Source organism: Carassius gibelio, chromosome B8 (genome assembly GCF_023724105.1).
Source record: "Carassius gibelio isolate Cgi1373 ecotype wild population from Czech Republic chromosome B8, carGib1.2-hapl.c, whole genome shotgun sequence".
Lineage (NCBI taxonomy): Eukaryota > Metazoa > Chordata > Actinopteri > Cypriniformes > Cyprinidae > Carassius > Carassius gibelio.
In genome coordinates this window covers 5,174,449-5,200,013 of record NC_068403.1, presented here as the reverse complement: position 1 = coordinate 5,200,013, position 25,565 = coordinate 5,174,449, and the positions used below count along the sequence as shown (strand labels likewise).

Sequence of the window (25,565 nt, the reverse complement as noted above, 5' to 3'; positions counted from 1 at the left end):
TAAACGTGAAGAATAGTAGTTAACGTAAAGAGCGGAGTGCTAAAGGGGGCGGGGTACAGTGACGAAGAAGCGCCGTTTAGTTTGTTTGTAACGCTGTGTACGACTTTTTAACCATTTACTTGAAGCTGAGTTATTCCGGTGAACATATTAACGCGGTCACTTGTGTCAGAAACCACATAATGTCAAATAAAAATTTACTTTTTTAAATACGCTTGAGCCTCCACGCGCCCCCTATAGGATAAACTGTGTTATGTCTCACAAGAAATAGAATAGTTCATAGAAACATATTTACTTCTACTGCTCTGCACAGCTGGTCGTGTTAGCCGTTAGCATTTCCAAACAAAACATTATTGTGCTTATTCGTACCCTTTCTAGTGAATGTTGATTTTACAGTTGTATTTGCAATGTCGTCCTCATTTTGTTACGTCCATTTTCCACTTTTATGTCGAGTCCAGAGAATAACAACACGCACGGAAACTTAGGAAAGCAGACAGCTTGGCTCAAATGACTGGCAGATTGGTTTTTTATTTAATATCTGAATTTCAAAGTGTGTTTTTGACAACGACATAAGATTCCGAGAGAAAATCTGTTCAAATCTTCTCATACACATCAAACATTTCTGAAAGCAGTAAGTAAAACCTGTTCTGGACATTCTTAAGACATCTTGTCACTTTCATTTTTCCCAGACATTATTATTATTATTATTTTTTTAAGAAAAAAGAATTGGTCAGGTTTGTACGTCTCATTAAATATGCAAATAACTTGCTGTTGATGTCGAAATTGTTGAAAAGAAGAATGACTGAATGGAAAGATGCGTTCATTTATTATCTATTTATTAATTAGAAACTTTTAATTGTGTTGTTATATTTTTACATAAAAATAAATAATATGATATAAACTCCTATCATGTTATAAACTGCTATGTATTTGTTTCATAGCGACAACAGCAAATTCTTGAGTTATTTTTTCTAAATATGCAATAAAACTAAGTGTAGCATCCACAATAACCTCTGTTTTGTTATTTAATTATTAGTATTCCACATAAATTATCTTTCTTATACATGCAATGTGGCATGTTTTACTTTCTCAAGGTTTTTGGTGGGGATCTGTAAAATCCTTAAGTGATGGATACTGTTCCAGATTCCAAAGGTTCTACTCGATCACCAAGAGGAACACCAGAAACCAAAGTGAGAGAATGTTTATATAAAATAAAAAAATACTCTCCCTTAGGGCATCCACATTTTTTATCTGAATAGATTTGGAGAAATTTAGCATTGCATCAATTGCTCACCATTGCATTGGATCCTTTGCGGTGAATGGGTGCCGTAAGAATGAGAGTCCAAACAGCTGAGTGATGGTTGGATGTTTGTAATAAACAAATAAATCAACATATTTTTCTCTCTATCCATAATATGTACCCTGAAAAAAAGCTGGTCTCATCGGAACCAGGAAGGAAATATGCACATATCAAACACTTCTTACAAGTGCAAACAGTTCTTTGCACATATCTTGGTGGATGTTGCTGTGAGAGGTGGAGGAAGGAAATTCAAGTATTTTGTCCTTATATTTTTGCCAAAAGTGAAGGTTTAAAGATAAAACACCTCATTGATGGTTTTGTTTCTTAAAACAGTGCATCTTTTCACAAGATGTAAATTGATGGACTGGAGTGGTGTGGATTATTGTGATGTTTTTATCAGCTGTTTCTCTCATTCTGACGGCACCCATTCACTGCAGAGCATCCATTGTGATGTATGTGATGTAATGCTACATTTCTCCAAATCTGTTTAGAAAAATAGTGATGTCAAACGATCAATCTCGATTAATCTTATCCAAAATAAAAGTTTTTGTTTACATAATATATGTATGTGTACTGCATACATTTATTATGTATATATAAATTCACACATACAGTATATATTTTGAAAATATTTACATGTATATATATTTATATATTTATATTATATTTTATATATATATTTATATATATATATATACATATATTTATAAACAACATATTTTTCTTTAAAACATACATGCATGTGTTTGTATTTATATACACATAATAAATATGCACAGTATACACATATCTATTATGTAAATAAAAAACTTTTATTTTTGGATGCGATTAATCGCAATTAATCGTTTGACAGCGCTAAAAAAACACAAACTCATCTACATCTAGGACGGCCTGTAGCCAGATGTGTTATTATTTTCACTTCTGGATGAAGTATTCCTTTAAGACAGTGTTCAGCAACTGTATGTTGATCTTTTGCTGTTTTAATCAGTGTGTACATGAGTAACTTCATTCAAGGGTTAATAATCCACAGATATTCTTGAAGTTTGCCCACTTGATCTGTCAGATGTGGGAGCCAGTGCTTTATTTGGATTCCTGTTTTAGGCTGCATGCAAATCTCCCTAAAAGAACTTTGTGCTCTCCAGAGAGAAAACAACAAACCAAACCACAAGAAGAATCTACAGGAGGTACGGAGGAAGGGAAGAATGGATCGGCGCAAAGATGAGGAGGAGATGAGCAATGAGCTCCAAAACTTGGTAAACACTTAATCACAGTCCCTGTTTTCTCAAGAATATTGTCAAGATTCGTCTGTATTATATTTGGAAGAAAATTAAAAGCAAAATTCATTTTGCATAAACAATAACAATTACAGCCTGTTTTTTTAAACATTATTTTTCCTAAATTTTATGCTGCTTTTCCTGCCTAGTTTTCTCAATTCTTACCTTGTCCGGTAGGCTACATACTATTTCATAAAGCATTATTGTACTTAACTACTTTTTTTTAGATTGCAAGTAGCTTGTAGCATGGCAAAACTATTTTGCACATGATCCGTTACGCACATGAAGTATTTTCTCTTATCAGTATGGAAATACAAGTGATGGAATGCTTTTGGAATGTTTTTTAGGATGTTCGTGGTAAGACTAAAGCAACTGGAACAGGTCTTGTCTACATAGATGCCTTTACTCGCTTTCACTGCCTCTGGGATGCCAGGTGATGCTTCAGGATGGTTAAAACTAATAATAGTTTGCCTTAAATTCTCTCTCTCTTTTATATTTCTTTCTTTTAATTAAAGGGAAAGTTCACCCAAAAATGAAAATTCTGTCATTAATTACTCACCCTCAAGACGACATTCGTTCGTCTTCGGAACACAAATTCATTTTTGGGTGAACTGTCCCTTTAAGACTCTCCAGTAGAAGCTATGTAGCATTCAAAGATAGAACATTCTAGTCATATGCATTACGTTTGTATCAACTTGAATTGAGCATTCATTTGAAGATGCCTTGAAACAGAAATAGTATTTTTAGTGATTTAATCCAAAAAGGTTGCACTTTTTCTTAATGCTTAATCCCGTTTCAAATTGTTCACTTAGTCTTGGTTAATGAAAGTAATTCTGTAACAGTGGGTTGGATGTCTTTGTTTTCAGTCACCCAGAGTGTCCAGCGAGAGTGAGCACAGTGATGGAGATGCTGGAGACGGAAGGTCTGCTGGGACGCTGTGTACGAGTAGAGGTAGAGATACTCTTGTAGTGATGATGCTGTTTTTAACAGGTTTGTACCTGAGTTTTAATTGCTTTCGTTTTGTGTTTAAGGCCAGAGCTGCGTCAGTAGATGAGCTGTTACTCGTTCATACGTAAGTTTATATGCAAGATAAATCACCATTAATCAAGTTGGTTTATGATTATCTTACGCCACATGGGGGAATGTGTTGTGTACAATAGGAAGGAGTATGTAGAGCTGATGAAATCCACTCAGAAAATGACAGAGGATGAGTTGAAGACGCTAGCTGATAAATATGACTCCGTCTTCCTGCATCCTGTGAGTCTTCACCAGTTATTCCCCAATGTTTCAGTGTTCATCTTAATCCAGTACATTCCCTGATATTTATTAAAGTCAACATGATAATATTGACTGTATTGAACATGAATCAAAGTCTCTTTTGGCCTTTAAAAAAAGAAATGATACATAATTATAAAACATAATAATTAGAATGTAGTTTTTAGTTAATTTCTGGAATTCCGCCAGGAATTTTTCACCTCTGCGTGTCTGGCGGCGGGATCAGTTCTCCAGCTGGTTGATAAGGTGATGACATCGCAGCTGCGTAACGGCTTCTCCATCAACAGGTCTCGTTGCGTCTGTTATTCTTAGCAGTTCTAAAATAGCTCATTGATATGTCTCAGTTACTGTTTTTTTCCCGTACATGCAGACCTCCTGGTCACCACGCTCATGCTGATAAGATGAACGGCTACTGTATGTTTAATCATCTGGCCATAGCAGCGCGCTACGCTCAGAAACAGCATGGAGTTAAGCGGTGAGAGTCTGCATTTTGCTGTAGTGTCACATTTTTCTATTTATTAGACATTTTGAAATTGACCTTAAATTCTTGATTCATTGATGTTCATCTAGTATAGTAAATTGTCTAGTAATCTAGTAAATTGGTTGTTTTTGTATTTTTTTCAACAAACATAGCGACTTCTTTTTTTACTGATGTGCCCAAGGCTGCACAGGTGTCAGACAATATTAATAAAAGATATGAATTAATATGCAGAGCTAATCCAATTCAAAGTCTGGTCCATACGTTTATTTCCTCTGAATTGTTCGAAAATATGTGACATTAGAGAAACTGAATGTGTTGGAAACACAGTTTTTAATGAAATTTATAGCATGAGTTGTACCCTTTTCCTCCTCCAGAGTTCTGATTGTGGATTGGGATGTGCATCACGGACAGGGAATCCAGTATATCTTTGAGAAGGATCCCAGGTAAATTTCTCGGTATGTTGTATATTATGTCATATTGCGTTTGAATATCTGTCATTTGTAAATATTCTCTCTCTGTCTTCCCGTGTGGCAGTGTGCTGTATTTCTCAGTGCACAGATATGAAGACGGCTCGTTCTGGCCGCACCTCAAGGAGTCTGACTGCAGCTCGGTTGGTTCAGGACCAGGACAGGGCTATAATATCAACCTGCCCTGGAACAAGGTACACCCACCACGCTAATTAACACTGCCTGTCAGTGTTTACCTGACTCATTTCAGGAGATTAACACAATTATATAAGACATCTGTTTAAATAAAAAAAATGAGAGTTGAAGTTAAAAATGGTCATGCAAAAGTATCACTAAAATAACACTAATATAATACTGGATTATGGGTGAAAAAATGAAATGCTATGGTAGTGTGGTGAGATTGGTACTGAATGTGGCCTGATCTCTTTATTTAACTGCAGATAGGGATGGAGGATGGAGATTACGTCACAGCTTTCCAGCAGCTGCTCCTGCCTGTGGCCTATGAGGTACAGCTGTCAGATCAGTCACCTGCACATCTGAACGAATGCTTTATCGTTTATCACTGACTGATCTCTTGTGTATGTGCTGCACAGTTCCAGCCTCAGCTGGTGTTAGTGGCGGCCGGATTTGACTCTGTGATCGGTGACCCAAAGGTGAAATGCTCCACTTCAGTCTCTTTGATAGAGTTTTAACAAACTCCTTGCATTTGAATTCTTTTAAACATTCTTTATGTGTAGGGTGAGATGAGAGCGAGTCCACAGTGCTTCTCCATCCTGACCCACATGCTGAAAGGTGTAGCTCAGGGACGACTTGTGCTGGCTCTTGAGGTAAGATCGTATTATGCCAAGAGAGAATAAAATCCTCTACTTTGGGGTTCACATCTCAGACTCACTAGTGTTTCATCTGTTAGGGTGGATATAACCTCCAGTCCACAGCAGAGGGTGTTTGTGCTAGTGTGAGGTCACTGCTGGGTGACCCTTGCCCTCATCTGATCTCTCCTGGTGCTCCGAGTGAAAGGTCAACTGAGGAACACACTCTCTTAGTGTTATTCCCTGTGTGCTCTATTTGATTTTTTTGAGGTTTTGTTGCAGTGCCCTGAAGTCCATCTCAAAGACCATCTCAGCCTTGTATCCATTTTGGAAGAGCCTTCAGATGTTTGGTAAGAATTGCCAAAAGACAAGAATTATTATTTACAAATAAACTGATTAAATCTCCATCATTATATTGGTGCAGATATGAAATATTAAGACTCAATAAAAAGTACAGTTCGATATGATGGAAAATTTAGTTATTAAATACAATTATTAATAAATGAATATATTTATAGTTCTATCTTCACAAAATAAAGAATGTATTTTAATATCTCCTAATACTTAATTGGCTAGAAATTGCCCATCTCTACAAAATGATCCTTATAAATGACCAGTTAAATTCCATGGTGTTTTTTCCAGTCATTTGTGAAAAGGATTTTTGTTTTAAACGGACATTATAATATTGTCATCTTCAGATAATATAAAGAAAGCATGGATCTATGGAGCCAAAAGAATCTCAATAAAGATGAATGCACACACTACTTTCACATATGCACACATAGGATTCATACATGCACACGCATAATCCATAAATACACACACAGGATACACAAATGCGCACAAGATTCAGAAATACACACACAATTCAGAAATGACAACAACATTTACAAATACACTCAAGATTCACAAATGCACAGGACAAGATTCAGAAATGTATTTCTGATGCACACACACGTATATCTTGATTTACAAACTGCTTACGGTCTGTGAACTTCACTGCATGTGTGTGTGTGAATTTTGAGACTCCCCTGACCTGGCTCGACACACAAATGCTTTTTTTTTTTTAAACAGGGAATGATCTGCAAGAAAACAGATATCTCCCTTCTTTTAGCCAATCACAAGAATGCACCCCACGTGGGGGATTGTTTACTTATGTTTTCTGCGGCTCTTGAATGTGTGTTTGATCTTCAGAGGGTGGTCCTCTGTCCGATGTCCCTCCTCTGCCCGCTCCAGTGTGTGCAGAAGTGAAGGCCTCCTCTCTGATCACTGGACTAGTTTATAACCAGAGAATGATGCTTCATCACAACATGTGGGACGGGTGAGAGCATTAATTACAGAACACCACAGTATCCCTGTGAAAAGTGACAGTTGTCTTTTTTTGGAGTGGTTTGATTACGTATTGATCCCCACAGTCATCATCCTGAGCTCCCTCAGAGAATTTCACGCATCTTTTGCCAGCATGAGGAGTTGGGTCTGCTGTCCCGTTGCCTTCGGATACCAGCTCGCCTAGCAACAGAAGAAGAGCTGGGACTCTGTCACAGGTGACATAACATTGAGTAAATCAACATCGACCACAAATATCTATTAATTTGCATAATTGAAGGGTTAGTTCCCAGAAATTCAAATTATGTCATTAATTATGTCATTAATGACTCATGTTTCCAAACCCATGAGACCTCCAGTTTAAGATATTTTAGATTTAGTCTGAGAGCTCTCAGTCCCTCCATTGAAACTGTGTGAACGGTCTACTGTCCATGTCCAGAAAGGTAAGAAAAACATCATCAAAGTAGTCCATGTGACATCAGACGGTCAGTTAGAATTTGTCTGTTGTGTGTTCACAACACTGACGCTGCTGACGTGTTATCTTTGTTACTGAGCGCACCAGAACACAAGTCAGCAGCGTCATACGTCAAAAGTCACTGCATTCGCACTCACAACAGACACGGAAGAGAAGACAATGCTGAATAAAGTCATAGTTTTTGCTATTTTTGGACCAAAATGTATTTTCGATGCTTCAACAAATTCTAACGGACCCTCTGATGTCACATGGACTACTTTGATGATGTTTATCTTACCTTTCTGGACATGGACAGTAGACCGTGCACACAGCTTCAATGGAGGGACTGAGAGCTCTCGGACTAAATCTAAAATATCTTAAACTGTGTTCCGAAGATGAACGGAGGTCTTACGGGTTTGGAACAACATGAGAGTCATTAATAAACATAATTTTAAATTTTAGGTGAACTAACCCTTTAACGTTTCCCCAATTCTGTTTAGTGGTAATTTCTTACTAAAACTGATTGCTGTACATTGCATTTGTTCCAATTTTTCTGTTTATCTCTTTAGTGCTGAACACATAAGTACTATGAAGAGTACAGAGCACATGAAACCTAGAGATCTGCACCGACTGGGAAACAGTTACAGCTCCATCTACATCTGTAATGAGAGCTACACCTGCGCCCTGATGGCCGCTGGGTCGTGTTTTAACTCCGTACAGGCCATACTCACAGGCCAGGTGTGTCATATTGTGATATTCATAAGTACTACACTTTTTGATCATGTTTCAGTATACCGTATAATGTATTCAGTATAGTGTATGCCACAGAAGTACTGCTTGATTTTGTTCCCAGATCTCCTCAGTTGTTTGTTTGGTCATGTAGGTGAGAAACGGCGTGGCCATAGTCCGTCCTCCTGGTCATCATGCAGAGAAAGACACAGCTTGTGGTTTCTGTTTCTTTAATACGGCTGCTTTGACCGCACGCTACGCACAGTGCATCACTCACAAGTCCCTGCGCATCCTCATCCTCGATTGGGATGTTCATCATGGAAACGGCACACAGCACATCTTTGAGGAGGATGACAGGTTTGTCCAGTCCAATAGTCAACCATAATCAAATACAGTAGTGGCCTGGATCAGCGCTGTTATTGTTAACTCTAAAGCTAAATTGGTGCATTAAAAATAATAATAATAAATAATTTAATACTAAAACTAATAAAATAAAGTAATAAAACTAGTAAAAATGACAAAATTACTAAAACTCAAACTAAAGTAAAAATAAAAAAAATGAAACTAGAAAGATATACTTAAAAATGATGTAATAGTTTATAAATAAAACTGGATTCTGGATTCCAAAGTCAGGTATTCTTAAAAAGTCCCTCATTTACTATTTGAAAAAGCCATATTTTAGTTTGGCTAAACTAAAACCAGCTGTTTTGCTTTTGAGACTTCTGAATGCAAGTTATCTTTTTTGTTTGATTGCTCAACCTATTTGCAGTTTAAATGAATCTAGTATTTCACTTCCATCATTCAGCAACAGCTTGTTTTCAAAGTAGCATTCATAAAACAGTAATTGCTAAAATGTGATGCATCATAACCATGAATTTAAATGACTCATTTTTGCAGTTTTGCTTTATCTGGGTGGAGAGGCAAGCAGGGTTTGCATTATTAATGTGTCCTCTTTATGTTGTCAAATGCATAAATATCGTTTTTTGAGATCAGTCGCAGTGCTGACCTATCAAATGTCTTTCTGTTCTCCCAGTGTTCTGTACATCTCTTTGCATCGCTACGAGGATGGGACATTCTTCCCCTATTCGGAGGATGCTAACTATGATAAGGTTGGGAAAGGGAAAGGCAGAGGATACAATGTCAACATCCCCTGGAGTGGAGGAAAGATGGGAGACCCAGAATACTTGGTGGCTTTCCATCACATAGTGATGACGATAGCCAGAGAGGTAAAAGCACATCATATGACCATATTTAACTGATGTGGTTTGGAGTTAAATACTAAATGAGTGTCGTCTGTGTTGTAGTTTGCCCCAGAGCTGGTGCTGGTGTCTGCTGGGTTTGATGCAGCACGAGGCGATCCGTTAGGAGAGTATCAGGTGACCCCTGAGGGCTACGCCCACCTCACCCATCAGTTAATGAGCCTGGCTGCAGGAAGAGTGCTTGTCATACTGGAGGTGGGTTACATTCACAGTGTTTGTACTGTTTCAAAAATGTGCTCATTACGACTGACTTTGGCTGGGAAAATCTTAGAATGATTACTGAAGGTTCACTTGACACTAAAGACTGGAGTAATGATGCTGAAATTCAGCTTTGCATCACAGAAATAAATTAGGCTACATTTTACAAAATATTCATATATGAAAATGTTATTTTAAACTGTAATAATGATTCACAATAGTCCTGTTTTTTATTTTTGATTAAATAATGAAGCCTTGGTGAGCATAAGAGACTTCTATTAAAAGTATTTATGATGTCATCTAACCCTTTTCTCCATAGGGAGGATATAACCTCACCTCCATCTCCGAGTCAATGTCCATGTGCACCAGCATGTTGCTGGGAGACTCTCCTCCACCTCTAAACCATCTGCCACCTCCAAAGACCAATGCCACCGTCACCATTAACAATGTCCTGCGTGCTCTCGCCCCCTTCTGGAGCTCCCTGAGAATACAGAGTGAGTTTGTTTATCCAAAAGTATGCTTCCTGTTAAGTCTAAAGACATTAAATTGTAAGAACAGGATAACTATTTAAATGCAACCTGCTTTTGTTTTTGTGTTTGTATCAGTTCCAGAGTCACTTCGTTTGGCTTTGCCATCTCCTAAAGCGAAAGGCAAGCGGGCATCAGCGGGCAGGGGCAAGAAATCTCCTCGCCAGACCGCCCCTGCCCAAAGTCCTGGACAGACAGCGCAGCATCTTGAGCAGTCAGGCCTTGATGAGCTCAGTAAGGACCTGCTCTCCCTAAATCTCAACACAAGTACCTCATCTAACCCCAGCCCAGCTTCAGTCCCCATTGGAGGAGCCAGACGGAAGGTGAAACCCAGCCCACAGAGGGATTCAGCCGGCCGGGAGCCAGATTCACCACTAAAACTCACGTCAGAGAAAGCCAGAGCTGGAGATGGCACACATGCAGAGATTACGACGGTAAAAACAGACATCTGGCAGCATTCTCTAATGTCATTAGCAGTATGGTTTTGGTGACTAGTGATGTATTCATCATCAAAAAATGGTCTGTTGAACAGGACCGGACGATCGCAGAGTCTGTGGTCACTGGAAGTACAGCTGCCGTGGATGACCAGGAGAACTCGGTGCTGGAGGCTGCTGGCGGTCAAGCCACCAGGATGTCAGTCTTCGAAGTCTTTGGAGCACAAACCACAGATATGGTAACGTAATAAAGTTATGTTAGCATAATAAAATTGCGGTTAAATGTGGCCCATTTACATTTAGTATTACTACTAAAATGAAGTGCATTAAACATTACATTATCAGAGTCATAAAAATGTAAAATTAAAATAAGGCATTTAAAAATTGTATCAAAATAAAACACTATAAAACTAAAATGTTTTATATTTAATTTGTTTACTTCTAGTTATTGCTGTTGTGCGAATATGTAATCATGCAATCAATAAAAAAGTAGTCTTTAGTCTGATTCTGATATAATCTAATTACAAGTACTTAATTTTTGGAATCTGAATACATAGTCCAGATTACATGTAATATGATTCAAGGTTAGATTCAACTTTATTTTTATTACACGTGTAAGGTACAGGGCAATGAAATGCAGTTTTAACAATCAGTAACTATCCAGCTCTGTATGTATGTGTGTGTATGTGTGTATATATGTGTGTGTGTTAGAGCTGCACGATTAATCGTTAAAAGATCGCGATCTCGATTCAGACACCCTCTCGATCTCATTTCTAAAAGACAACGATTCCCCGAGTCTGTTAAACCTTTGACAAAGTCTTACCGGATCATTCAAATCCGTGCGCGCACTGCCGCTGACACAGAGAGAGCTCTTACCATGTTTGGTTAAGAAACATCTTCACAAACAGTCTTTTCAACTACACAGTATTATATCTGTCTTACAGTCATTTATATTATCACAGAAATACTGGGATAAAGTTTATAGTTTAAATATAAACATTGATGTCTATATGGCAGCGATCAAAATATAACAAATCCCCTTTTGAAAGTACTGCGCTTTAAATAACGTTTGTGTCGATTGCATTGTTTCACCAATAGGTGGCGACAAGTGTCTTAATTTATTTGTCAATGAATTAATTTTTCATTCAAGAGAATCGTTCAAAAACGCTGATTCATCCAGAAATGAAACAAGTGTAGTAGGTTTATGAGTGAGTCGTTGAATCAGTGATCTAAACAACTTTTTCATCATTCTAATATTAAAAAAACTGGGGTTTTAAATATATTATATATACACTACCAGTCAAAAGTTTTTGAACCATAAGATGTGTAATGTTTTTTTAAAGTCTCTTCTGCTCACCAAACTATATTTATCTGATTCAAAGTACAGCAAAAACAGTAAAGTTTTGAAATATTTTTACCATTTAAAATAACTGCTTTCACTTGAATGTATTTTAAAATGTAATTTATTTCTGTGGTGTGCAGCTGTATTTTCAGCATCATTACTCCAGTCTTCAGTGTCACATGATCTTCAGAAATCATTCTAATATGCTGTTTTGCCGTTCAAAAAAAACATTATTATTATTATTATTATTATTATGTTGAAAACAGATGAGTAGATTTTTTTCAGGTTTCTTTGATAGAAAGTACAGAAGAACAATAATTGTGTGTAATAGAAATATTTTGTTATAAATGTCTTTGTCACACTTGATCAATTTAAAGAATCCTTGCAAAATAAAATAATTAATTTATATACTTGTGATAATGATAATGTTAATAGTAATAATAATAATAAAGAATCGTAGGAGAATCGTGATCTCTATATGAGATCAAAAAATCGTGATTCTCAATTTATCCAGAATCGTGCAGCCCTAGTGTGTGTGTGGGTGAATTTAAGAATGTTGCTGTCACTGAATGTGAGTGGTGATCCAGTTGTGTGGCTTCTGTTGTTAGGACACCATGTATGTGGTGGACCCATTGCCATGGTGCCCACACTTGGAGTCGGTGCGACCAGTGCCTGCAGGTGGCATCGATGTCTTCCTGCCGTGTGAAGAGTGTGGAGGTGATACAGAAAACTGGATCTGCCTCTTCTGCTACAAGGTGACAGATAATGACGCTCAAAGTCACAGCAAAAACAGCACATAGAATAGATGAGCTTAAGTCTTTTAGCAGCTTTACAGAGAGTGCTGAAGGAAGGTTTAGAGTCCCGGCTTGTCTCTGGCAACAGTGATGCACACTGGGGCTCATTCACTAAGCATGCATGCAAATGCCATAAATGTGGGAAATGTATGGTGTAAGGAAATGTACATCACTTCTATCTATATAAGAGTTGTTAGTTTTTAAGAAAGGACAGAAAATAGTGAATGATTCAATTCATGTTTCATTTGCAAAAATAATTTATCTGTAAAAGCAATCATTACAAAAAATAATTTGTACCTCAGGTGCTCTGCGGGCGTTATGTGAACCAGCACATGGTGACCCACGGGCAGGAGTCGGGTCACTCTATGGTGCTGAGCTTTGCTGACATCTCGGTCTGGTGCTACGCTTGTGAGTCATACGTCCACAACAAGGTGTGTGCCGCCCAGCTGTAATGTGTACTTTATGAAATGAATTCAGTTGTAACTGTCAAGATGTTCAGTGCATATGTACAACAACTGTGTCACTGTCTGTCTCCGCACACACAGGTGCTCCATGAAGCCAAAAATGCCGCTCACCTCATGAAGTTTGGAGAGGAGATTCTTCCTTTCAACTAAACCAGCAGAGAAAAGGAAGCGTGTGTTTGCATGCATGTACAGTAGATGCAGTGAAGAGATCAAACTTCTTCAATTTATCGGTCTTCCTTCCTCACTTGTGTGCTCACTCCTTGTGCCAGTTGTGAGGTTGTTTGCCAAAATATTGATTTTATTAATGGAATTGTTTTTAAAAGGTGTCCTCTCTACAATTTGTCATTGTAGTTATTTTCCAAACAATACTTTGATTTTATGAAGAGTTCTTTCAGAAGAATGGTAGCACGGTAACACACCAGCCCAATCTGTAGTATTTAGTGTTTCAAATGTATTACGCTCTCAATGCACAACCAACAGCGTTTTCACCGCACTGTTGAAGCATTCCTGTTTTCATTGAAAGACTCCGGGCCAAGACGATCAAATGTGGAAATGACAAAACCACCTTAAACTGAAAGCAATAAATAGTGCAATATTTACCTAAACAGCATTTGAGGACAGGCTGTGAGTTACTTTGTGTTTCTTTTCTCTTTTTATGTTTATTTTTGCACAAACAGTGACTCAAATCTTTGAAAATTCTCACTTTGTAATTTTTGATGCATGTTGCATTCTAAATAAAAACTCTTCTGTTTCATGCTTCTTCTGTTCTATAACTACACTCTCAGAAAAAAGGTACATAAGCTGTCACTGGGACAGTACCTTACATAAGAATAAAGGTTGCAATACTAGTTAGTACCAAATTATATTTATTAATATAATATTACATATATTAGACATTTAATAAATATATAGATCAAGATGTCTCTCACGTCCTCTTTACTCTGTATGGATGATTGATGAGCTGTTACTCTTTCCTCCCAACAGGGATTGACAGATCGTTTCATCTTCTCATTGTGATTCATTGGATTGCATTGCAGCGTACGTGTGTCTGCGTGCATGTGTGTGTGTCTGTGTGCAGAGACCCTCCTCCCAATCAGAATGGCCCTGCGCTCCCCCTCCCGTCTCCCACTCTCCTCTCCCTCCATATGTGCGAGGAAGATGGTTGCAAGTGGCGTGGGCCTGTTTTTAATGTCACACATGCTGTCTTCTTCCCACAGAGAGGAAGAGGAGGGGGAGGAGGAGAAGAATCCCTCCATTCAGGTCAATTTCTCTCTTTCACTCACTCCTACATTTTTATGTGATGTTGCTCTCAAGCCATTTATTCTTAATGAGATTTTCATTCCATTCATAATGTCCCTTTTTATAATTTTAAATGTATTTGATGTTTTTGTGTTCAAAATGACCATCTTATTAGTATTTTTCCCTGGTAATACCTTGTTTTTCAAGCACATGCTTCATTGTAATAGCATGGCATTCTTTAAGGTATAATGTAAATAAATGTGAAACACAAAAAAGGACAGATGATATTACCCTTAAGAACTATATAAACAGTAACACCTAATAATAAGGTTTTATTGATGAATAAATATTTTTTTTTTTTGTAAATTTGAAGTAAAGCCTAAATAAAATAAAAAATAAATATTAGATGAATTTTTTTTTATTGTAAATGTAAAAAACTAAAATAAAAAAAGTCACATTGGCAACGAATAATAAATAATAATTATAAACTAAAGCTAAATAGAAATATTAAAAACAATTAATATTACCAAAATTAGAAGGACTTTAAAATTAAGATAAAGTATAACAATAAAAGCGGATTCAAAATATTAATTAAAATTATTATATATTATAATAATCCCATGATAATAAAATACCACTGGTTTTATATTTTATATATATATATATATATATATATATATATATATATATGTATATATATATATATATATATATATATATATATATATATATATATATATATATATATATATATGTATATATATATATATATATATATATATATATAATTTATTAATCAACTTTCCTTGTGATTGTGATATTGTGGTACTGAGTGAAGCTGTACTGCTTGCTTGATTATGTTTCTTCATTTAGTATAATATGAATTACACTCATTTTCATGTTATTCTGTACACACAGATGTTTTAATCCTGTAATGTTGTCTTCTCAGTGGCTGGATTGTTACTGGCAGCGTAAGACAGGCCTGAGCTGGTGGTAAGTCAGTCGTCTGGTTTTTCTGGCAGTAGCTCTCTTCTGTAACAAACCTCTCTGTTCTTTCTCTCCCTCTCAAGTGGCTGTTACATCACATCGTTTGTGCTCTTCTCTTTCGACAAATAATGATGACATAGAACATGTGAAGAGACGCTTATCTCTTCCCCCTCAGCATGATGTCATCATCCTGTGAATTCTGCTTACATAACCTGTCTGCATAGAAACAGTCACTTGGCAACAGTATCCGAGTCCTTTCTCCCCTGGCGGAGGAAAATTGCTTTGATCTTATAATGGCGGAAAGGCCATTTTCTTTAGTGCATTTCCAAGTGGAGGTTCAGTCGAGGTCTCTGTGACCTTCTGCTGTGCACAAACAGATCACATTAATGTGGTTTTCAGTTAAATGATGTTTATAGACGATCAACTGTGATGTTTGATTCCTTGTTTTGGATGATTTTGTGCATTTGAAATGAGGACTGGAGTGAAATGTAGTTAGATATTCAGCATCATAATACTGTGAATCTGTTTATTTAGTTCAGTTGTTTTCTTTGTCTTAAACATGGATTTAATGATTTGGTTATCTTTAGGCTACAAGTAGCAAATACTTGTTTTTAAACAATTTATAGTTGCATGAAATCTTATCCAAGATCTGAATTAGTTTGTTTCCTCAACATCACTTGCTCACAAATGGATCCTCTGCAGTGAATGGGTGCCGTCAGAATGAGAGTCCACAATAATCCACAAGTAACCCAGACATCTCCAATCCATCAGTTGACATCTTGTGAAGTGAAAAGCTTAGTGTTTGCAAGAAACAAATCCATTACTAAGATTTTTTTAACCATGGCTAACATTTAAGTAAAAAAAAAAAGTAATCTCATCTGAATCAGGAGAGAAATATGCACAGCTCAAGCAGCATTTATAAGCGAAAACAGTTCTAAACAAATATTTTGTTGGATTTTGATTTTAGAGATGGACTTTTTGACACAAGGAAGCATTAGTATGGATTATGAACTGTTTTTTTTTTTTTTTGTCCGAAAGCAACATTTTGAAATGAAAATGCCTTAATGTTTTCTACAGACATTCAGCTTTTTACTTTACAAAATGTTAATTGATGGACTTGATTCATGTGGATTATTGTGATGTTTTTATCAGCTGTTTGGACTCAATCTGATGGCACCCATTCACTGCAGAGCAAGTGATGTCAATCTACATTTCTCCAAATCTGTTCTGTTGAAGAAACAAAATCATTTACATCTTGGATATCTTGAGGATGATCACATTGTCCACAAATTTAGCATCTGCCTCTTTTCCTTTTTGGATATTCTTTACAATACGGTAATAAAGTTGATGCCAACATTAAATCTGCAAGCCACTGCTGTATTTGTAATTGTCTTCATTGAGTGAGCTGCTGTTTAGATGCAATGCTAATAGGCTAGGATTTTATCAAGCTGTTGCGTTGAATGTTAAATGTGAGGTCATTTCTAACACACTGATACTGTAAAAGCAATGCACAATTCTAAACAAGATATTGTTCACATACACTTTATTAGCTCTTACAGTGATTTTTGTTGTTTGACAAAACTCGCAGTGCAGAGATACGTATTTTTGTACAAGATTTTATGACTGCACAAATATACCGAAAAGCATTTAAATATAGTAAGATCCACGATTTCTCTCACAAATTCATAGTAAGATTACAAATCCAGAGAGCAAGAAGTTGGGACAGTGATTAGTATCAGACAGAATGTTTCGAAGCCAAGTCAAGGGACAAAATACACTTCATCAAGCTTGGATAGAATGCATATGATACTAAGAAGATGGTACATCACTTCAGACAGCCAATCAGAGAAAGAGAGGACAGGAAACAGGTTTGACATTTAGACAGGCTCATTTAGAGACTCAACTCTTGTAGTGCTGCTTACTGCTGTATAAAGCAGCTGATCTGATGTTGTGCTGTTATCTTATGCTGTTATCTTTATCTTATGCAATAAATAGATTTGAATCATTTCGGTTTTTCAATAATTTGTTTCCAGAAAAGAAAAAAAATCTAAATTCAGCTTAATTTCAATATACAATAGGAATATGAGTAGATATAGCAATGTCAAATATTCTACTGATCTGATTCATAAGTCTGTAAATATAACACAATATGAAACACCATGTCTCCAAACCCACTAAGAGCTGTAGCAAATCTCTGATATATTTGGTTCTCTGTAGAACCACAGTCATGCTGCTTTTATCTATTGAGAAACTCAGGGATTCTGGGTAATTTTGTCACGTGCATTAAGGGGGAATGCACACGACAAAACATCACCTAAATGCTGTTCAAGCAGTGGTTTTGTTTTTGAGGACCAACCGAGTAATCTTATTTAGATCTTATTTAGAGTGAAGCATCTTTAAAACCATCTCAGTCTGTAATAAAGATTAGTGTGACCTTGATCCTGTTGATTCTGACAAAAACAGCAATGAGCTGCTTGTAAAAAGCCAGTAACTGATGATAATTTCCATGTCGGTAAGATCATTTAATGCCTGTACTATGGAAGCCTGTTTCCACCATGGAGTAAAAAAAATTAATTAAAATTAAAAAGGTGACTGAGACTGAAACTCACAGTTACGACTTTATACCAATTCTGAGAGAAAAAAGTCAGAACTGCAAAATGTAAACTCAGAAATCAGAGAAGAAAAGCCAGAATTTTGATATAAACTCATAAAGCTTAGAAAAAAAAAGTCATAATTGTGTGAGACATGATCTCAATTTTTTTTAAAAAGTTGCAATTACCTTTTTTATTTTTTTGGCAGAAAAGGCTATCCATACTGTATAATGTAGCCAGAAAGAAGAAAAACTAAAAGCATATTCCATAAGCTGTAATGTGTGTGGGATTTATTATAATATAACACTGAAACAGAGTAACAGCATATCAGAGTACCTCGGCAAGCAGGCCTTGATTGGATTTAGGCAGATGACAATAAAGACTGGCGTATCTGTAAGCAAGTGAAATGTTGCAGTCCCTCTCTCTGTCTAGTTTTCCCTCTATTTTCCCCCAAACATTTCCTTGTTATTCCTCCTTTCTTGTACTCTTTAGGCTGGCAGGTACTGGAGGATGTGCTGTGCGATCAGAGCGGGGTCATAGGTCAGGGCTCTGCGCTTACGGCTGTGTTTTTTGGGGGGCGGCAGGTCAGTGTCTATGCGCTTCATCCTCTGCAGGCCGACGTGAGGTGTTCTATTGCTCTGCCCTGGGATCTCGTCGTCATCCATGTCGCCATCGAGCCGTTTCACCCTCAGAAGTGATGCCTCGACCTGGGGGGAGGGTCCGGGGCCGGAGTCCAGGGACCGGCGGGAGCGTTTTAGGGCAGGTCCTCTAGATTGCTCCATGTTGGCCATAGTGCTCAGATCTCGTCTAGCGCGCTGGTTTGAAGGGCCTCCCTGATTGCCACCTGATGCCAAGCTGGAGAGGATCTTCTCAACAAAGTACCTTTAAACATTTATTTACATTTACATTTATTCATTTAACAGACGCTTTTATGCAAAGAATAATACATACAAATTGTAGTATGTTTGCTTAAAGACAACTTGAAATTAAAATTCACTATAGCAATGTGTATCAACATGGCACAGATAGCATGGATGACACATGCTATTACCCCAAAAAAGGTTGTCGTTATTTTTTGTTTTGTTTTTTAAATTAACTGCATTTTTGGAACAGTGTTATTGTGGCAGTATTTTGTTTCTAGTTTTATTACTTTTTATTAATTTTATGTGCTTTTTTTTTATTCGTGTTTTTTTTAATAGTTTATGTTTTCCATCTAATAAATGTATTTACATTTTTATAAACTTTCTGAATTAACTTTTGAACTATATTTTTGACTCCATTTTAATGTTATATTTTGTTTTGTGAAAAGAAGAAATTTCATTTTTGTTTGGTGTTTGTTTTAACTGTATTACTATTTAGTTCAAGTTTTACTTTACGTTTTCATCTAATATTTATATTAGGCTATTATTAATATTTTGAATGAGCTTTGGTTTCATAATTTTCAATTTTCATATTCGTTGTAATTTTGTTATGCGTTCTTGTGCTTGGGTTTCAGTTAGGGTGAGCTCAGTTGTAGTTTTCATTTATTTACAGTTATCACGTTTACCCCCGGTTTCACAGACCAGGCTTAAGCCTAGTCCCAGACTAAAGTCTAAATCTGAGCTGTTTTAACTGAAAGAAATTTGCACTGATTGATCTTAAAATATATCAGTGCCTTTGTTTTGTCTCATGATGCACACAATTAATGATTTTTCTAAGTCAAGTTAATAAAAATTACTTAAATGTCCTAACTGAACTATGGCCTAATCCTGGTTTAGTCTAAACCCTGTCTGTGAAACCGGCTTTAGTGTTTTAGCTTATTTCAGTTAGCTTTATTTAAATCCTAGACTGTAAAAAATAAATCAATTGAAATGTTTTTAACAGTTTTTGTTCTTATAACCCTGAATCTGAGTTACTGGTCTCTTTGCGATTGACATCTTTTCATTACCTGAGCATCTCTTGGTCTTTGTCCTGCTCTCTCTCTGGTATCCTGTTGGTGTTCGGAGCAAGCCCAGTCTGCATCAGTCTCTCCTGCTTGTAGCGGTTCAGTAGAGCCTGAGTAAGCTGAGGGTCCAGAAGACCCTGTCGTGAAGCCTGGGGCTTGGCCATGCTCACGGCCTGCTCGGTCTCGTCGTAGTCTGGAGGGTATTGGCTCTGGAGAACACTCTCCTCCTCCTCATCTTCCTCAGGTTTGCCCTGTCCGTTATTCTGTGCTTCATTCAGGAGCCGCAGCATCGACGCCAGATAAGCTGCTTCCTGTTCCCGCCTCTGATCGTTCTCCACCAGTCGCTGGAAGGCTTGTCCAAGACCTTGAGCTCTCAAGACCTCTGGCTGGTAGTACAGATCATTGCTCCGACTCCTGAAGTCAGCAGCAGGGTAAGACATCATCTGGGCCTCGTAGGGCACTGAATCCCGAAGGTCTCTTCGTAGACGGACTCCACGCATGGCAGAGAGAGGCTGACAAATACAGAAAGGACAAAGAAATCAAACAGATGATTGGTGAAAATGTGTTGTTTCTATGGCAAACAACTTTGTGCACAGTTTGTTACTGACAAGTTTTATTTATACTCATTTGTACACTAAAACATGGCAGCATGCAAAGACAGAGTTTTTTTATTGTGCAGAGAGCAGGAAAAAGTTTTTCCAGGTCAAACTGTTTCATAATCTTCATAATGTTCAGAACAAACACACATGCGATGCATTGAGTTGTGTATGCAGCTTTTATGACCTCATATACAACACTAAAATGATTATTTATTAACAATGGTCCAAAAAAAGGTGGATTACATATATGACTATAACATTTATGTTCTTTTTGTCAGCTACTCATAATAAACAACAAAGCTTTTTCTAATTCATAAAACATTGTTTGAAGTTTCTGTAAACACTTTTAAATGCAGCACTTAAAATAACACTACTACCTGTTAGATATCACTGAAATAAGATTCCTGAAAAATCACATCTGTTTCTGTGATAGTTCTACTAAAACAAAGACGGGGAGCGTTTTTTTCCCCAGTAGAGGAGGCAGCAGAAGTCAAAAATCTCTCAAAAATAAACATAATAACGAAAGTGATTTAATAATTTATTTTTTGTTTCAATTAATTTATCTAACAGTGTGTATAACAGTGCATATAAAGTAGAACTTATATTTCTTTAATACGCAATTGGCGCGTTCGTGAAAGCGCATTTCGATCAATAAGAATGAATATTTAAATGACGCAGCGTCAAAAGCATTTTCATTCAAACCAGAGCCGTTGAAAAGACGCTGAAAGCTAACCAATTAATTTGATTGGTTTGAATCATAGCCGCTGAAATTCAAACCATTCAATACAAAAGGCTCTGATTCAAACCATTCACATTAATCGTATAGCTTCAGCGTCACCGTTGGTCCGCATAACATGGGATTAGGAGCAGATGAAAAGAAACAAATTTAGACGGAACAACTCAGACTAATATGAATTTACTGAAGAGTGCCGTGGATGAAGTAAAACTACAGTCTGCACACTGGCAAATAACGTTAGATGATATATGGAATGGGGCCCTCCATTCTTGTACAAAATAACTTGTGGCGCTAATAGATTTGTTCCGTTCACTTGCTATGTTGATAAGTAACGTTAACGTTTTGTCGTCAGACTCGGTGTTGTCAAATTAAGTTAATTAAAAATGGTTGATGCTTTAATGGAGTTCAGTTATTTTGGTTACTTCAGCTAAACATTTGTTGTTAATTTAAAACAGTGCAAAATTAGTTCAGTTGACATTGACAAGTGACGTGTCTTTGAGCATTTTTTTTCGGTTTTGTTAAGCCATAACTTTGTGAAATTATTTAAAATTGTCATACTTGAATGGATTTTTTTGTTGTTGTTAAAAAACCACGGTGCTGAAAGATTTGTTCCGTTGATTTATAATATTGACAGGTGACGTGTTTGTGGTGGGCGGGGCTTTGGTGTAGACATCGGTAGATTACATTAATTCAAAATTGTTATAGATGCAGCAGTTGATTACAGATTTTTTTTTGGTATTTTCAACTAAAGTTTTGTTATTGTTATATATTGTTTAATAATTTAATGCAATTTAATAATGTAATCTTGCTTAGCAATTAATAAATGCTTACAGTGGACCAACTGTATAAGGGCAGAAGATTTCATGATTTGACTTACATTTGCCTTTGAGAGAACAGAAACACACACCGCCCACTTCAGTGACACTTTACATACTAATCATTCATGCATTGGAGAGGAAGTATTAGTAAGCATGTTTTCCTCTCCTCTCATCTGGACTCCCATCCTCACGCCTCCTCTCCATCCCTACTGAGTCAGACATTCAATTATAGTCACACACTTTTGACAATAAAAGAAAGATGCTTTCTAGAGCCTGAAATCACTGTAGGGTGCATAGTAAGCACATTCTGACAGTATGAGTAACCAGCTCCTCTTCTGCTTATATTAGTTCTGTCACTGGCACTGATGATCTACGTTTAAGACTTGTTTAAGCAGTGATTTATGGTCTGAGCCTTGAATCAGTTTCTCTACTTATGTTAGCCACTGCTTGAGCTCAAGCCTGAGGTTATAAACGGAGTGCTGAGTCATGGCATTGTCCTCTGTGTGCAACATAATTATTATAAATTGCAAAGCGAGCACTGAGAGACAACTAGCAGCAGTTCTCAAAAACTACCATATGCAAAAGTTTTGTGTTCTTGTAAAGCATATACTGTGTCTAAATAAAACATTTTTTGAGGAGTCAGTTTCTTAGTTCAAGCTTCATGTGGTATTTTAGGGCTGTCATGATTAATAATAAATGAGGCAGATATAATGACATCTGAAACTAAAGGAACAGGATTCCTCTGAGTGCTGTGTGAGTTGAATCAGTGACTCACTCTGGCGCATTATGACGTCTGTAGCACTCCAGACATACACATTGCGTGTGTGGGAGATCTTGCTGTTCGTATCATGAGTTCAAGTGGTGTCGATGTCCTCTGGTTCCTTACCATCTGCTCCACTCTGCATTACTGCGTCAGTGGAGATGTTTTTATTTTGAACAACTATCTGCAAAGTTATTTGAAAACTCCTGCAGACTCCAGCCAAAGTGCTTTCTCTGTCATCAGGTTGTATCTAGTTGTGCGTGTCTTTATACAATTTATTAGTGATTATCAATATACTTAATGGGTTTGGACTTAATTAATAAAGATACTGAAAAAGATGCTTCATGCACCCACTTCGATATAAAAAAAATCATGGCAAGTGTAAAAAACAGTTTACAATAAAACGTTTTTACAGTTTAAGTGTATAGATTAAGTGTAATACAATCAGTGTTGTTATAACTAAAACTATTTAAAATGTCTTTGGTAATTTAAAAAGCTGAAATAATATATTAAATAGTAATTGATATAAAATTTATATAATAAACTAATAAAAAATAAAACTTAAACCTAAAAACATTTTTAAAAATCCATTCAAAATGTTAAGATTAACTAAAACTGTTAAAAACGTTTTTGTAATTTAAATCAGGCTCAAATAAAATAAATGATAAATATCAGAAAAAACACAATTAGAGATGTTGCCATGGAAGCTAACTGACATAATACTAATATATGAATAATAATTACTAAAACTAAAGCTGAAAAAAGCTAACTAGAAAAAAATCTAATAAATTAATAAAATTACAAAACATTTTAACAAGATGGCTACAGTTTAAATGTAAAATGCAAACTGAAAATATATAATTAATAGCTAATTTAAAAATATAGAATATTATATAAATAATACAAAAAATACACTGAACCCAATAATATGTTCACATATAGAGTCATTTAAAATCTTTATTTAATTTAAATAATTTGTTAATTTAGATGGTATACATGAAACACATTTTAGGTTAACTGACCGTTTTTTTTTACTGTATAAATGGGTGGATGGAAGAAAACCGAGAGTGCTCCCTGAAAGCTGTTGCCACGGCAGCGTTCCTCCTCCGCTTGGAGTGATAGAACGGCTGTTTGCTCTGCTAATGAGATTGTGCTACCTCTCCTATTGACTTTATCACGTGTTGTCCTTCAGATACGGCCCTTAATCCTTCACACTTTCTGAAGTGTTTTTTATTCAGCTCAACATGATTGTTTCATTGACAGCTGCTGTCCGTGGTGCTGAAAACATTAGCGCACACTAATGACTGCTACACATGCTCTTTCATGTCTTACAGCCTATTACTTGAATTCACAGCTCTTTATATCAGCTATCCACAGATCTCTCCAATGCATCAGTACTGCTGAATTCTAATTTTCATGATAAAAGAATCTAGAGACGAGTATATTACAGGCTCTGTTGACTTGACAAATTGATAGCAATGCTCTAAGCTTTCAGAACATCATAGAAAGGCCCTGGAATCATTACTGATTTTAAACATTAATAACCTTTATTGAATACTTTTTGCAAATAAGATTTAAAAAAAAATTATATTAAATATTTTTGAACAAGAATCATCATCTGTTATAAAATGGAGTTCTTCAGCTGAAAAAAAGCATATAATGTTTAATGTAATGTTGGCTTGTTTACAAAAGCTCTTTATTCTGCATCCATTTCTGTGTACTTACTTTCTGAGAAATTTCCAGAATTTAATCAGGATAGTATTCGACAGTAAAGCCCTGTTGATATGTGCTCTGTTGTTGCCAGGCAATAATGATTTGTACGCCCTGTTTCACGCCATCTGGCTTAACTGATCTCATTGCTCTCTGTTACATATAAGAGTAGCAGAAATGTACACGCAGCCAAGCATAACATATTAAAAGCCCCTAAATAGTACATTGTGTACTTTCACATATTCTATATAAGCCATGTGCAGTGATTTGTATACAAACACTTAAAATTAAATAAGTAAACCTCATCCTAAATGCAGTGAAATTGGCATTTAGCACCAAATGCAAACCTAGCAAGTAGCAACATAGAGATAAAAAGGAAGAAAACATGCAGATAAAAAAATTAGCTATAGAGAAATCAGAGTGAAATAAGCACTTAGTCTCAACAAACACACATATGATGAGGGTCTGGTGTGGTGTTTGCTTTACCTTTGCTTCTGGTGTGGGAGTCTGGAACAGCGTCAGGGAGAGGAAGAGCAGAAGAGAGCTGGTCAGAAGGCCCGACATCCTGGAGTAGAGAATGAAGCTGCCTCTGCAGTGAAGACAAACGCTGCCACTGTACACCAGCACAGAGACGGGCAGATCAAGGCAGAGAGAGAGAGAGAGAGAGAGAGAGAGAGCGCACAGGAGGAGGAGCTTCAGTGCTTCTTTGAACAGAGAGGCATTACAGAGAGAGAGAGAGAGAGAGAGCGCGAAAGAGTGTTGCATGTGATTTTTGTATAGTAAAGCTGATGGAAATATTTCCACTGCAATCTGAAAAATCTGATCAGAGTTTAGTAATGCACATGTATGGAAATGGGTAGCCAACATAATGTCTGACTGTACAAAATATTAATAACAATTCACAATTTCAATAAGGCAGTATCTTTTTTTATTGTGCAATGCAATCAAAAATGCAAGCTATTTTTCAAAGTTTTGTAGTAGTAATGAAAATTATAATTATAACAGACCGGGTAAAAAGTAAATATATATATATATATATATATATATATATGAACATAAAATATATATTTA

At 36.4% G+C, this 25,565-nt stretch overlaps 2 protein-coding genes across 2 annotated transcripts; one reads left to right on the top strand and one right to left on the bottom strand.

The window, feature by feature from the left end:
* Nucleotides 1-283: 283 nt before the first annotated feature.
* Nucleotides 284-13,884, top strand: LOC127963520 (histone deacetylase 6). The gene is made up of 28 exons (XM_052563466.1): nt 284-628; nt 1,092-1,187; nt 2,440-2,550; nt 2,919-3,004; nt 3,438-3,522; nt 3,603-3,643; nt 3,732-3,828; nt 4,036-4,133; nt 4,217-4,321; nt 4,702-4,770; nt 4,862-4,988; nt 5,235-5,300; nt 5,388-5,447; nt 5,532-5,621; nt 5,705-5,811; nt 5,886-5,953; nt 6,798-6,924; nt 7,019-7,147; nt 7,953-8,121; nt 8,267-8,469; nt 9,146-9,338; nt 9,417-9,566; nt 9,889-10,063; nt 10,175-10,530; nt 10,629-10,769; nt 12,481-12,627; nt 12,969-13,097; nt 13,212-13,884. Exons 2-28 carry the CDS (start codon nt 1,125-1,127, stop codon nt 13,278-13,280), a joined length of 3,261 nt encoding a protein of 1,086 aa, XP_052419426.1. The 5' UTR covers nt 284-628; nt 1,092-1,124; the 3' UTR covers nt 13,281-13,884.
* Nucleotides 13,885-16,882: 2,998 nt separating this feature from the next.
* Nucleotides 16,883-25,137, bottom strand: LOC127963522 (uncharacterized). Its single transcript, XM_052563467.1, has 3 exons — nt 24,981-25,137; nt 19,875-20,383; nt 16,883-18,829 (listed from the first exon to the last, which is right to left on the bottom strand). Exons 1-3 carry the CDS (start codon nt 25,056-25,058, stop codon nt 18,436-18,438), a joined length of 981 nt encoding a protein of 326 aa, XP_052419427.1. The 5' UTR covers nt 25,059-25,137; the 3' UTR covers nt 16,883-18,435.
* Nucleotides 25,138-25,565: the final 428 nt, after the last annotated feature.